Source organism: Syngnathus scovelli, chromosome 14 (assembly GCF_024217435.2).
Source record: "Syngnathus scovelli strain Florida chromosome 14, RoL_Ssco_1.2, whole genome shotgun sequence".
In the NCBI taxonomy this organism is placed as follows: domain Eukaryota; kingdom Metazoa; phylum Chordata; class Actinopteri; order Syngnathiformes; family Syngnathidae; genus Syngnathus; species Syngnathus scovelli.
Window position 1 is genome coordinate 11,845,664 of NC_090860.1, and position 15,093 is coordinate 11,860,756.

General features: G+C 45.8%; 1 protein-coding gene across 9 annotated transcripts in view; it reads left to right on the top strand.

Annotated features, from left to right (window-relative positions):
• Nucleotides 1-15,093, top strand: part of meis2a (Meis homeobox 2a) — a 64,409-nt gene that overhangs the window by 30,231 nt on the left and 19,085 nt on the right. For all 9 annotated transcript variants that reach the window (XM_049740476.2, XM_049740479.2, XM_049740477.2 and 6 more), the window contains exon 9: nucleotides 14,339-14,415. In XM_049740476.2, the coding sequence (XP_049596433.1) occupies nucleotides 14,339-14,415 (77 nt within the window). The remainder of the gene's footprint in view (nucleotides 1-14,338; nucleotides 14,416-15,093) is intronic.

Consider the following 15,093-nt stretch of genomic DNA (forward strand, 5'->3'; position numbering starts at 1 on the left):
ATTGCTCCCTTGGGCTCCCTGAAGGGGAAGCGATACATCCCTTCGTCTTTTTTTTTTTTTTTTTTTAAAGTGCCTGCACTGTGGCGGAGAAGCGCTGTCCATAGAGGGTTGCACAGTAGAGCATTTAAAGGGGGGGGGGGGGACACAATTTAAAAAATTTTTGATAGTGTTTTATGGGATTTTGAATGACTTGGTTTCTATTATTTGTCAGTGTTTGAATTTTTAAACGATTATTTCGGAAAAACTAAGCTATTTATAGAACAGGCCCATGGGACCATTCTTGCTAGTATAAAAGAAAATGTCAATAATATCTTTTAAAATAAAATACTATTGCAGAAATAATGGAACATAGAAATAATTTATTCCAATTATTTATATAAAACTTTACTAACTCCATTGACAATTTTAAGATAACATTTCCCGCCATCAAGAACTAAAAATAGGTCAATATTGAGTGAAGTGATTTGTATTAATATTAAGAGAATGTAATTCACTTTACAGATGAGATTTTTCAAGATCTTAACCCTAACCCTAACCCTAACTTTTAATAAAAAGCACTTTTTTGTGCAGGTGTTTCCAGAGAATGATGCTCAATTTTTTTAAATTGAGTGTGTACTGTATTATTTAGTGTAAGGGAGTATACAGTACTTTGCTTGTGTCATGTGATTAACCCAAGTGAGGACCCATCCCACTCTGCGAGGAGATGAGTGCATTGTGCTGCAAACATCATTAGATACACCAGTGACAATGCTTCTGCCCACTCCTCCTCCTCCCCTTCCCCAACGTAGAATTAGTCTCCATGACAACGGGGGTGTCATCGCCAGGTCGAGCCCTCCTATGGGAGCTGCTCTCTCAACCGCCCTTTTATAGATGCACATAAAAGAGGCTGCCCGGGTCATTCACAAGACATGGGTGCAGGCCACGAATGTTTGTCCCCTTGTGATAACCGAGTGAACTTCATTTTGGTTGGTAGACTTGTGGAAGGGTAGGGGGGTCATCCAGAAAAAAAAAAATTGTAAAATACCCAAAAGTGAATTATCTGGCCTGGCGCCTGAAGAGGTACAAGCCAATTTCAGAGGGGGCAGTGCCCCAATGACCTGCCCCCCTTTAGCGCCGCCAATGGCTCAGTTTAGATAATTCGATGCGTGGTGATAATTGCTTTTTACGCAATCACACTTTTGATCTGGCGCACCTTCTGCAGCTCGACTTCAACTCGTAAGCATCACTCCTCAATTCCTTATGTACATGGCAGCAAAAAAGCCGGCTTGACTGCCAGTGCCAAAGCAACCATTGGGATTCCTACAGTACTGCTAGCTAACGAGCTAACATGGTTTTGATAATAAATCCACATTTTTTGCTCTTGACCTCAAACCCCGATTGGCAGCCAATGAACCGCACGAGGCCCCTTGAGCCCGTGTTGGCCACCCTTCTAATCCTTGTGTGCAGCAAAAGCAGCGTTTATCTGGTCGGGACACATCTGCAAACACTTTGAAAAGCTCTTCCTCTTTTTTAAAAAAAATAAAACTATCTGCTGTATTGGCTGCCGCTGTCCTCATGGTATGGTCTCTAGAAGTGAAGTATTTGACTTTTTCATGCCAGAGTTTTTCCAGGCAAGACAAAAGAGAAGCAGGGTTTTAAGGGGCTTGAAGATGGCGAGGGAGGGAGGCTCCTAAAGGTCACAAAGGTGGAGGCCTAGAGGAGGCCCACACACTAATCTGTCATGTGCTTGTTTGCCTCCAAGCCCAAAAGTCACCTCTCCGGTCACCCGTGGCAACCCGGGCAGCCCGTTTTGCTTCCAAACGCGCGACGAGAGAAAAAAAAAAAAAAGAAAGTCATCACGTTACTTTGGTGACAATAGCCACCATGCTTTGTGTGCGTTTGTTTGCCAAACAGACATTAGGCACAATTGGACAAGCCACTTTGATAAAGACGGTGTGGAGGAGGTGCCTTGGCTATTGTCTGCTAGCCGCTCAACGGACACCATCTGCTCTTACTAACCAACGCCGACCCTGAAATGTCATAACAAGCTCGTACGACCCAAAAGTGAAACGGTAACGTCGCGTTTTCACAGGCTGTATAATTATATTACAGGCCACATCAACTCTCGGGCGTCACGGCGGGCGCGGCTTAGCCGTCATTCTTCGCTCACGCTTGTAATAAGCCTGAGTGTGTTTCAATCGCCGCCGTCGGACTTTTATACTTTGCCCCCTAATCCAGATCTGTTCTAGTTGCGTGCAGTACGTTTTTTTTTTCCTCCTCCCGTCTAGATGAGCCCCATATGTTTTGTGTACGTGGAAATGCAAGGAAAGCTGCCGTAATCCCTCTCCCTCCCCCCCAACTCTCCCCCATTTACTCCCCCCCCCCCCCCCCCCCCCCCCGCCCCTCCCTCCCTCTCACTCACTTTAGGTTAATTTTCACTCCTGCTGTTTGTAGCTTAATGAAGAAACAAAAATGAGCATTTTCACCACAACTAATTTCCACCAGCGGGAAATCCCTCGTGGCATCTGCGAAGTAAGTAAGAAGTGCGCCCCACTGAAAATAAAACCACGTTTTCCACCCAGCGGTCAAGTTTGGTTCACCACCATACGTGTCAGAAGGGGTAACATAAGGATTTGGTTTTTTTTTTTTTCGTTTCTGCGGAACTTACATGCTCCATAAAGGAAACCTTGAAGCAAGTTTGGAACCCTTCGAGAATTACTTGAAATATTCACGCTGAGCGGAATTAACGCTGCAAAATGGCAATGTAGTCATAACACAAGTCCAAAATGTGTTCCGCCTTAACTGAACGATGATGTCATCTGTAATTACAGACCATGTAAGGTAGCCTGTGATAGCTGGTAGTGGGGGGGGGGGGTCTTATTTAGATGGCGATGGCTGATTTTGGGGATGTGTTTTTCGCTTGTGTGAACTTTCAGGGCTCAAAGCGAAAATATGTAAGCGGATTTTGGTTTCGCATCCCGGAGTCGGTTTCCTCAAATTACCCCTTAACCTTCGGTGGGTGCCGCCCCGCAGGCGAGCCCCCAACCCCCCACCCCCCTCCCTAAGTCGGCGGTGGCGAGCGATGAGGATTGCGCTGCGGGCCTCAATTCCGCTTTTGATATGCATCTCACACCCAGAGAAGAAGAGCATGCATAGAGAGGAAGTGTAAGCGTGGAAGCAGGGTTTAATAAAAAAAAAAAACGGCGGAGGAAAAGAAAAAGGTTGAGGGATAGGGGAGGCGGTGAGTGCAAAATCAAAACCAGACCTCGTGTTTCACTGTTTGGTTTGTCATGGGACTCTGACTGCACCAAATCCCAAAACTGCCATTCCCTGTGATTTTTTTTTTTTTTTCTTCCACCGCTTTTGTTTTGCCTCGACGCTCGGTCCAGAGTCGAGCGCTGAGGATTCCTGCACAGTGGGGTCCTTATAACTGGGAGCCACGTCTCTTGTTCTCACCCCCTCCTCACTTGCTTACCTTTTCATTTCTTCCCCCGGTCTCCCATTGATATCCTCTCTCCTTGGTTGTCTGAGCGCTCCGATCCGCTTTTATGATCCCAGTGGCTCATCAAAGACTGAGGCCGAGCGGGTCAATTTGTTGCTCCTTTACCCGCCAACCTCAGCGGACCTCGTCTGCACCGCCAACCATTTACCCAGAATGCCCCGCTGCTCACCACCATCCTTTTGCCTGACGGAAAAATTTCATACGTTTGATTGCGGGAAGTATCGTTTCTGCGTTAAAGTACGCATTTAAAAAAAAACACACAGGTGACTAAATCGGCGTCTCTTGATGTGCCAATTTTGCAGATCTCTTTGTGAAAGCGGCGGATCCGATATTAGTATCACAGAAGGCAGCCCCGGAATGATAAAAAGCTGTACCGCATGCTGACACAGAGAAAAAAAAAATCCAGTCGTTAGAAGCGTTGGAAAATCAAAAGGAAGAATCAAATATATAAATCCAAATGTAGGCCTTGGCTCCAGATGTGAATCCGTCTGACTATTGATCGTCGGTGCGGCGGATTCCCAAGGCTGCGGCGTCTGACACACAAAGCGTCCCGCTAAAGCCCGGCCTGTAGAAGTATTTAGACGACGAGAGTATCCAAACCGGGTCACAGCGACCTTATCCAGTTTTCAGGCGACCGGGAAAAAAAACTCGGAGGCCAGATCCTGTTACAGGACTCACGGGGTTGCCCCCACCTGGAATGAGCATGCATGTTTTAGCCCACGCATACATGCACAAGCGTGGACGCACATCACAGTCGGGCCTCGCTTATCTGGGCCCGGCTGCCTCGGGTTTCATCTGCTTGGTTATCTCCGGACTGTACGACAACGCTTTTGGGGCGTCTCTGTGCTAAAATGGGTTCGCTTCACGTTAGGATGAGTTGATATGATCGCCGCGGCGAGCCGCTCCGGCGACCATGCGTCCCGCCCTCATTGTGGGGGAATGCAGCTGCTGAACTTGAGGGGCGCTCAGGCCGGAATCGGAATGTCAGCCGTGTAGTACGATGGACTTTTAGTTAATGAAACCCAAGGCAGACTCAGATGGTAGTCAATATTATACGTTACTACCGCTGACCATATTAAAGCGATTTTTATGGCTAGCTCATAAGTTTGACTTTTACAACTTTACAACACGCAACGCCTTTTGTCCTTTAAAGGCCACTGTATGCGGGGAGCCAAAGGGCCGACGCCAATATCCTGTGGCGAACTTGCGTACGCTTTTGACAGATACATGTTTGATACTGTGGGAAAGTCTTAAATTTTTTTATTTCAGCAATAATAATTTTAACCTTTTGAGTTTTTTGACATACATTTTTTATTTATCTATTTAAATTATTGTCATGCTCAAACATTTTCAGGATTTAAAAATTGTCTCACAATAATAATAATAATAATGATGCATTATTATAATTTTGTTTTAGAATATGGACTTTTGCCAAAAAGTTAATACCAACATGGGACTCTTGCAGCCTAGCGTAAAAAAAACCTCAAAAAGAAGACAGTGTTGTCGAAAATAATACTATAATGCATTACATTCGCTTGAGCAGCCCTAAAACGGTTCAAAATCATCGTCGGGGATATGGACTGGAGTCCTATCATGTGTAACTCTTGTCTGCGAGAAGCCATTTTTCACCAGTGGGACGTCATCCATCACGATGGCCGAGCGCCGGCTCTTTCATTAAGTAGCCCATCCAGGCAGACAGATGTGTTGAGCAGACAGCCGTGTTTGCCTATGCAAGAACGCGTATGAACCCGCAATCCTTTGGGGGAGATTAATAGGCCGCGAGCCTCTTTCCATTGATTATCTTCACGCTATCCCCTCCCTCCCACCCCCGCTTCCCCCGCGCCAGATATTAAAAACTAATGACGCCTATTGAAAGCAAAGGGACGGCGAGCCTCTTCACGGATCATTTTCGGTTGATTCCGACCCAATCGGAGAGAGGCGTGGATTTAAGAAAACAAATGTGGCGCTGAGAAAAAGACAACGGGGAGAAGCGTCCAGACCGGGGCAGATGTTAGCAATTGGGCAGGGTAGCGAAAGCATTCCGAGTGTTCAAACCTCCTAATTGCTATAATGGAGGTGGTAAGCGCTGACAGTAATGGAGTCGTGGGGATTCGTCCCCAGCAACCTGAATTAGGGGCCACATGGTAGATACACTTTGGGATGGCCCCCGATCGGGCATGCAGAGTGACGTATTTCGGGAGGGGGGCGTGGCCAGCAAAGAGTTAAAAGGATCCATGTGATGGCCTCACCTCTGCACCGGGCCTGGTGAAAGGCGGCAGGGTGCTGTCGGGGAAAATGACTTCCTGAGACATTACCATCAATCACCAGATAGGTCAGGCCCCCCGATCCTTCCATCAGGATGGAAAGTAAAAAGGGGGGCAGGAGGAGGGGGGGATTAGACTTGAGGGGGAAGACTGGGTTGAGGCTTGTCGAGGAAACGGCTATCAACAGTCTCTTTCTCTCACCGTCTTGACTGGTTTATGTCCTTCGCTACTTCGTGCATCTTGTCTGATTTTTTTCAAAATGGTCACATGCCCCCCCCCCACTCTCAAATAGTCCGCACGCAAGAAGCAAATCTGAAACGGACGGAAGGAACTGGAGAGGAAGAAAGGGAGTTAAAGAATTGGGAGATGGTCGACAGCTGTCCGACACCCACAGATGGTCTTCCTCCGTGTTTTTCTGTCCGTCTTTTTTTTTTTTTCATAAATGAAGGATGGGATGAGGGGAGGTGCTTGGGTTACCTCAGCGAGCGGTTGTGTTACATTCCAGAGAAGGGAAGGGGTAGATGGCGTGGGGAGGTGGTGGTGGTGGAGGTGTGTGTGGGTGGGTGGTGGGGGTGGTTCAACGAGTTGTTGAAAAGAACACAGACGCTTGTCAACAGCCTCCCGAGCCGGGAAGCCATCATGCTCTCGCTTTGGGCCCGGAGGTCATTGACCCCCTTGTTGCACCCAGATAGAGAGAAAAAACAAAAAAAAAATCACATTTTTGTTTTGGTTTGTTCGCAAAAAAAACAGTTCCCTGTTCCCACCATATTCTCAAATCCAGATCATAACATTCTCTTCTTGCTCACGGGCCAAGCCTCAAAGTTCAAAACGATATTATTTGTAAATGCTCAAGTCAAAACTAAATGCTGTCTCTCGATGGGCGATATGGAGTCAAAGCGGGAAATGGCGGCGGCCCCTCGGCGAAACGGCCCATTACATCCGAGCAGTGAAAGTTCATCAGCTTTATTAACGCCAAGGTGTATAAATGAAGTACGAATTACCCGACTTTTATGGAGTGAAGTGGTCTTATGATCTAATGTTTTAGTGAGCCGCCGTGAGCCTGAGGGGTGGGGGGGGAGCAAAGTGTGCCGAGGTCCTCTGAGTCCATCCGGCACGGCTGGACGCTTGCCCGATTGTCGCTAACACGCATAGCTGATCGGGTTAGCTCGTAGCGTGTGGGGGACGTTTGTCGCTCGCAGCCACGGTAGTAAAAAATTGCAGGGCTGAGCGAAAGGTTAGCCTCGCTGCTCTCTGCCGTGCAACATTTAAGAACACACACACACGCGTCCCGCCATCCTGAAAGAAGCGGTAAGCTGAGCTAGCTGATGGTCATCCTCCCGCGGGGCTGCTGGTTAGCTGCCAACTTCCTGCCTTGCTTTGTCAGTGGATAAAGCCCCTAACAAACGACGGGGCTGGAGCGAGGCAGGCGGGCTAGTCGGGTCAAAGGTGGCCCTTGCCCCCCTCGCTCCCCCCTCCGGGCTGGATTGAGCTGAGAAGAAGAACCGAGGAACGCTCGGTTAGCTTTTCTTCTTCTTCCGCTGCACGTAGTCACGCAAAAAAAAAGCTCCGCGGGGTTTTTGTCAGGTCGCCCTCGGCCGTGTTGAGCAATGACAGGAGATAGCGTCTTGACGAGATGAAAGGAGTACTGGGAAGATGTTTGAGAGGGCCCCAAGAAATCTGCAGCCGCAACAGGTTGGGGCAGGGTAGCGCTTATTATAGGCTTGGCCGCTTTTGTTTTCATGCGTGTCGTTTGGAAGCTCAGCTCAAGTTGAACTGCTTTTCTGATTGGAAAACATTTTCAAGATGGCGATGACCCAAAACTTTTGCCCGACTGACACGGTCAAGCCAGTGGAGGCGAAGAAAGCAAATCTTTCTTTTCCAGCTCGCTCGCTCGAGAGGGAGGCAAAATTTGACACGGCTGACTTGAGCGCATTTAGCATCATTAGCAAACAGGAAGTTTCCCCCGCAGCTGTTTGCTGCACGGAGGGGGGGGAGCAAATTGGAGTGGGGGGGGGGACAAATGTTACCCACCACCTTTTGATTTTTTTCCCGTGTGTGTGACCTGAACACACAGAAAAAATGACATTACAAATGTCTTATGATATCTCTCAAATTGGTGTGACATTCCACAGTTGGCCCTCGGGCGTGTGTGTGTGTTGCGTTGAGGAGGGGGGGGGTTCTTGTTTGTCCTCAGTAAGCGCTCCCCGCTCTTGACGTGTCCCGAGGCTCGCCGTTCGAGCGCCGCGGCCTTTCACTGGAGAATGTGAACTCTTAAAGAGGCAGAAGAGTATCCCAATACTTCTGCTCATTAAGTTAATGCACAATGAAAGGGAGAGCCGTCAAGTGGAAACTCTCAGAAGCTTCTATTTGAGCAGCGAGCCTCCTCCTCCTTCTCCTCTCCCCCTCCCCTCCTCATCCTCTTTTCTCCGTCTTTCTCTCACAAATGAATCTGTTTCAATTTCAACGGAAGATCAAGCCCACTTTACTGGCAATTGGCAAGTCAAACAAGGCGCACAATAGGGATTGGCCTTAAAAGGAGCTTGTGTGTGTTTTCATATGAAGTCCCCAACAAGATTGTCTCCTTGCAACGGATGAGCTATAATGTAACACGATGCCAAGGTGATTCATTGTGTTCCCTTCGGAGCTGTTTAGAGAAATCACTGCAGTTTCCTTTCTTTTACAATGTGTGCGTACGTCATTAAACGGCTTGCGCTGTTTATTCAGAAGCTTAGTTAGCTAGCTGTTGCTCCCGATGACTTTATGACTGGCAACAGTGAGAAGTGAGCGTTGTTGTTTTTTTTTTCGAAATTAACCCTTTGGCTTAGTCACCACAACCAGTGTTTAAAAAAAAAAAAATGCTCTTGTAGTTTGCTGACACGGGGTGAGGCGGAAAGTCAGTAGAGCGCCGGGTGCCCCTGAGCGGGCAGTTATCACAACAAAGTCGAGCAGGGGCCGGTCGGCAAAAAAACGGGCCAAATTCCTGCCCTGTAGGACCCGGCTCCAAGCTCCGGCGGAAGCTTTGAACGACGGCTGGGAGGCTGGAGCCATGAGACGGGGCCAGACGGGTTAGCAAGAAAGTCATAGCTGCTGGGCCCTGAAGAAGAAGAAGAAGAAGAAGAACTGGAAGGGATGGAGGGGGTCGTATTGCTGCGTCGTCATTAAAATAAGATCATCTCTGCAGCTTCCGGCTAGAAATGTGATCAAAATGCAACTAGTGGCAAATTTTGATAGATCACTGGTCACAAAATTAGGTACACCTGCTCGACTATAATGAGCTGCAAACATACAAATATAAAAACACATTTTTATAAATACATATATATAAGTTATATTTAATACTGTACAAATATTAGCAAGAGATCAGCAGGATAATCTTTTGTAGTTTATCACTACGATAATCGAATTATTGGCAGTACCGGCAGAAGCCCCGCCCCCGTGTTTTTGCATGTATTCATACGAAGCGTAAACAAGCGCTTGTTTCTCCGAGTCTGCAGGTGCGTTGGGATTGCGTGGGAGTGATTGCTATTTAGCCTCGCCGAGCTCGCAACAATCACGGGGGGCTCCTTTCGTCCTCTAAGCCCCTCCCCCCCCCTCAGCCGGTTTACCGCAACTGTAGAAACTCTGACCGAGCAGTGCGGGGCAAACAGGCATCCTGGCGCCGCTCCAGAGAGTGGCGGCTGCGCTGCCAAGCTAGCAGGCGGATAGTCAGACACGCAAGCCTTCTTCTCTTTTTCGCCTCAGGCCGCACCGTTCGACCTTGTGTTTGCAATCATCACCATTTTTTACTGTCAAAAGGGCAATCCACTGCCAGCTCCCCCCCCGCACCCTCGCACGGGAGGCGGTATGCTCTGAATGTGCAGGCGGAGGGACGAGGGCGGGGTTGTAGATATCAGCGGTTGGCATGTTGTGGTGGCGGTTTGCAGGCTGGCATTGGTTGAGAACTTTTTATAAGCGTGGGCGGTTGTTTAGGTGTTAATAAGCCACAGAGTCACGTGACGATTCGGTAGGAAAAGGCCGTTCATGAAGTGCGCTCAAACTGGGCTACTTTCCAGCAACTTTCAGTTTGACTTGATTAATATTGTGAAAAACAGCAAAATTGCCTCGCTGACTTTCACATAAGACAACAAAAAGTAAAAGAATGAACAGAAAATTTAACAGACTCATAATGTTTTATTTTGATTCAAAATGATTCTTTACCGTTTGATTCATTTGAACAATAATATTATCGCGGAAATTGTCAATTTGAGCTGTTTTCGCAAATATATGACCGGGACATCTGTCAAAAATTGAAAAGTCACACAAGCTAGTAAACAATCATGATTGATTCTGGAAAAACATTTCTTGTCATATCTTTTTGATCCCCCGAGTAACATCGATATGCAGTCTTTGTCATTTGTCACCGCCATCAATTGAAACGAGTTCATATTTAAAATGTGCCAATCTCCCCCCTCCCCACCCAAGTGCCGCATGCAGATTTCATATTAAAATGTCATTCTTTATATTTGATTGCTTTGCTTTTCTGACAGCAAATAATCCCATCAAGCCGCAGTCACTTTGATTAAAACCAAATACGATTCCAATCAGCGCGAGGGATATTGCTCTTTAACGACACCTGAAGCTCACAACAAAAGCCGTCATTCATTTGCCATTTGGATATTGAAATAAGCGTTTTGAAGAAAGAAAGAAACAGATGAAGTCTAGTTAAATGTAAAAATAAATCCTCTATTGGCATTGCAAATGTACCAAAAAGTCCAAACAAACCGTCAGGACAAAACAAGGTCCTCTTGTTGAGGTCATAAAACTGCACCTATATTTCACAGCGGTCATTAGTGGCCAATCCTTTGTGTCGTCGTGGCGACGGGGTAAACAGCCAATACCCGGCCTATTTCCTGGGAGTCATTAGCGTGGAATAGGTTTTCGCAAAGCCATACCGCAACCTTGTGACCGCCGTCTATAACTCATGTCACATGCTGATGATGTCATTCATCAATCGGAAGGGTCCACTGTGGCCGGAGGGGGGGGGGGGGGTCGACATCATCAAGCAGGGCCGAATGAAATGTGGCATAATGATCCGACTGAGGATGTTTGCGGCACGGGAAGAGGTCCCTGAAAAAATAAACGCATATTGAATCACAATTTATAGGCGGGGGGGGACACGATTAGATAATTTTTCAAAATTCTTCAGCCTGAGTAGGTGTGTGCAAAAATGTGTGTGTCTCTTAATGTGTATGTCTTTAGATGCTCACGTCAGCATGGTGGCCTTAACTTAATTAACGGAGCGCTTTCGATCCGAGCTGACAAATTGAAGTTTCTCGTCTCGGCCGCTAATTATTTATTAGACTGCGGTCAGGCCGCTTTTAAGGCTATTGGTCAATGCTAGCTGGGCAGAATGGGGGGGAGGGGGGGTATCGATAGTGTCTTCCTGTGCGTTTGTGTTCTGTCCATTAAATAATCATGTCCTCTAGTCTCAGGAGAATACAGCGTAAGATCGTCAGGGCTTAGGCTGCAACACGTTTAATACAATTCATTATCGCCCTTGTCGTGTCACATGGTGTTTGTGTTCACACGATGATTTCATACCGTGGATGCCGAGTAGCCAAATGTCACATTGTATCAGCTTGTTGATACGGCGTCATTCGCCTCTTTTAAATAACTGTATTTTGTTTTTCTCAAAGTATACAGCAGATGAAAAGGTCATTAAAGTTGGGGTTAGGGTTAGGGTCAGATGAAAAAATCCAGTAAGCATCATATTATTTTTTAATGAATTAAAATATTATAAATCATATATTTACATTTATTCATTATTATGATCATAATTAGTAATAATAAAATATGTTTATTGCCCCCCAAAACATTACGTAACATTAAAATGATAAACTTTAAAAAAAAAATGGACCAACCCAACTTTATTATCATTGGCGTAATCTGGTAGCATAACTGTGATTCCCGCCCATTTCTATCGCGACACGATTAACGTGAGGAGGTTACTCTGAGGTCTAAACTAAACAGTCGTTCTCCCATTTCACGGCCGCTGCCCCCCTCATAACCCACCGTGGCGACTTGCTTCTCAAGTCCATCTGTTTGTGGGTGAAAATGCGTCAGTGTGTGCGTGCGACTTGTGTGAGCCCCAAAATCTGCCACAACATAAAGTATGGGTGGCCTGCAGTCACAATCGTAAAAAGGGACGTGTTGGAGGCTGGCTGAGTGCGGCTTTCAGGGTTTTGGGGGATACAGAAAGCAATCGGGGTGGTATGGGGGTGTTGGGGATATTTAAATTGCGCCACAACTTAGACCTACGTTTAGCTGGTCTAAAAATTAGTCTACTCTCTGAAATCAAATTAGATGGATGATGTGAAGGCTGCAGAAGCTTTAATACAATGTAAATGAGCCACTCCCCTTTCTAATCTCCGTTGCGCCGTCATGTCATTCTCACTGTTTGTCTTCCGTGCGTGCATGCAAAAGGAGGGCGTGATTTTGACCGAGGTCAACGCGAATGTGAAAAGAAGTAGCGTTTGAAGCGAGTGGGGACAGGAGAGACGTTACATGTTGCTGCACGCATGTGCTCATACACCTCTTAACTTTCGTTGGCAAGCCTTCGTCGTTGTTTATTTACAGTCGGCCATTTTGTATGACAAGCTAGCTTCTCTGGCTAAATATAGCATTTAAGGCATAACTGCTCTGTCATGCTTATGTAATCTATTTATTAAATATTATTTTCACAAACATTATATAAATACTTTCGGCCTTGACTTTGCTTGAGTTATTTTTTTTTAAATTTCCCAACAAATTCCAAATGGGAACATGCTAAACTCAAACACCCACCAATGCACGATGAGGTGTTAAAATGGCATATCTGTGTCATGTTTTTACTCATATGCTTGCGCCTGCACACACACACACGCGCGCACACACACACTAAGTCAATGAAGTCTCTCTGTCTGTCAAGCCAAAGAACTGTCAACGCCTAGCAATCAAAAAGTGTATTTTGCATTACGTTGACGATAATTTGACATATCAGCAAGGACGACACGTAAGATTAATCCCTCCGTGCAGACAGGAGTCATTATTTGTCCAATCCGTTGAGGCTTCTCTGTTAATTGAGCGCATTCTTCAAAGCTGGTTTTATGTTTTAATTAAATAAGAGTGTACTTCAACAAGCAACACTGTGAAGAGCTTTGATAGGTAACAGGGTCGAGTAAAAACGACCAGGCTTGTTCATTAAACTTTTAACGATGAAGCGATTAAATTTAAACGATTTTAATTTGTGACTGGTTCAAGCAAAAAATACAGCCAAAAAGTGCCATAAAAATTTACTGCGGCTCTAGATTACAATTTTTTCTGATCGCTGCCAAATTGCAAAAATTAATTAACAGATTTTTGGGAGTAGTATGTCATAGCTGTTACATTTTTGGTATGGTTGCAGGTTTTTTTTTCTTTTCCAACTCGTGTTACCTCATTCTGCTTCTATTATTTAATCAGAAAAATAATCAATCCAAAAATTACAATTGAGTTCATTTAGCTGGCATTTGTGTGTTAATCTGTTTTTGTATGGCCGAGCAGGGCAAAGAAGCTAGAGGGGAGAAAAAAAAAAAAAAAAGTCGAGAAAGACATGTAGGTGTTTGCTTTGAAGGCGAAGAATGTTAATGGACCTTGAAACCACCTGAAAATCGAGGAGGATTTAAGTGTCATCTTTTAAAAGGAATTCTTTTGCGTGCTGACTTGCAGGTGTCGGCTCCACGAATATTTCTGCACGCCGTGCGTGCGCGCGCAAACAATGTCTCATTTGTGTCGTTTGCGTGCGCCCGCCTCCTAATCTGGCCCTTAAAGACATCTGTCAGTGGCAATCATCGTTGTTTTGTCATGCTTGCTAGCCGAGCAGCCCGAGGCCCGCCGCTCCTACGTCGGCCCGCGTCGCCTCCGTCGGCGTCACGGGACGGCAGCCTCGGGTGGAAACGTCTCGAATGAAAGAATGAAAGTATCCTCACAATGAAAATGGATTTGTTCAGTGTCACGTTTTGTTGTTACCTAGCAAGATCGCATGAAAGGAAAAGCAAATTCCTTTTCGGTTACAACATCTTGTCATGCTTTTCTTTTCTTTGTTGCTAGGCAACATGATGCTAAAGTTGGGGAGCCACTAATGACACCATTAAATTATTATGCTGAGTCAGACTAAGAATTATTTCCTCTATACTACTAATTTTGAATATTGGAAAATGGGTCAAAGGTGAATCCTTAAGATTTTTGTGCAATTTGAATTTTTAGTCTTGACTTTGTACATACATGTCGAGGCTATACGTTGTGCATGGCTGGGAATTCACGGTTTGGACAAACTTGTTTGGCCAGCTCCGACAGGTTAAGCTTAATCGTATGCATGTTTGCGTCGATGGGCGGGTAAACACGTGCTCGCCGACCGTGTCTATACCGCACGGTGGGAGCGGCAGGGTTGGGTGGAGGTCACCAAGAAGGTGCAGTGCCATGCAGCCAACATGGGAAAAAAATGTCAAAAGCAACTGACAAACGGCAAGGAATTTAACACTGTTGCGTGCCTGTCTATATTTACGAAGCTAATGAGTGTGTATGTTGTCTCCCGCAGCACCCGTACCCGTCTGAAGAGCAAAAGAAGCAGCTAGCCCAAGACACGGGCCTCACTATCTTACAAGTAAACAACTGGTAAGTCCACATTTTAATTTCTCATTCTTCTCATGCATAGGTGGGAAATTTGCACCCTATATGCACACACGCAGTAAAACCTGATAAATGCAAGCTATGAAAATAATGTTGCTCAAGTGATGCTATTCATAGATGGCCTGGTTATAATCTCTGGCAATTGAGTCAGCTGAGCTATGGAGGTGACTTTTTGGGTGAGGCTAGCCGCTAAGCTAACGAGGTGTACTGGTGTATTGCTTTTTGCTTTTCAATCATCGTAGTAAAGCTAATGAAGCTAACTAAATGGTTACAGTGCTTGTATTGGTCAATTGTTTTTTTTGAATGGTGGTGATGGTGAATAGCGAGCGAGTCAACGTTAAAGGGACAGTGTTGCTTTTGAATGCTGTTGATCTGGATGAAGCTTGTTTGCGATCTTTTCGGGACATTAGGAACACCTTTAAGATCCATAGTGGGCTTTTGTTATATCTTTATCCGATAGTCTATTAATATATCACGAATATGAGGGCTCCTTAAACTAGCAAACTTCACCACGATGGGGGAAAAAAAAAACAGTTTTCCTAAAATGTAAAAAAGGCTAATGTGCATCCTTTCCTAGCAAGCACACACACACACGTGCAGTCTTTGTAATATTATGCGTTAGCAATTGGGATGTTCCAGTTATCGCTTAAGTCAGAGTCTCTT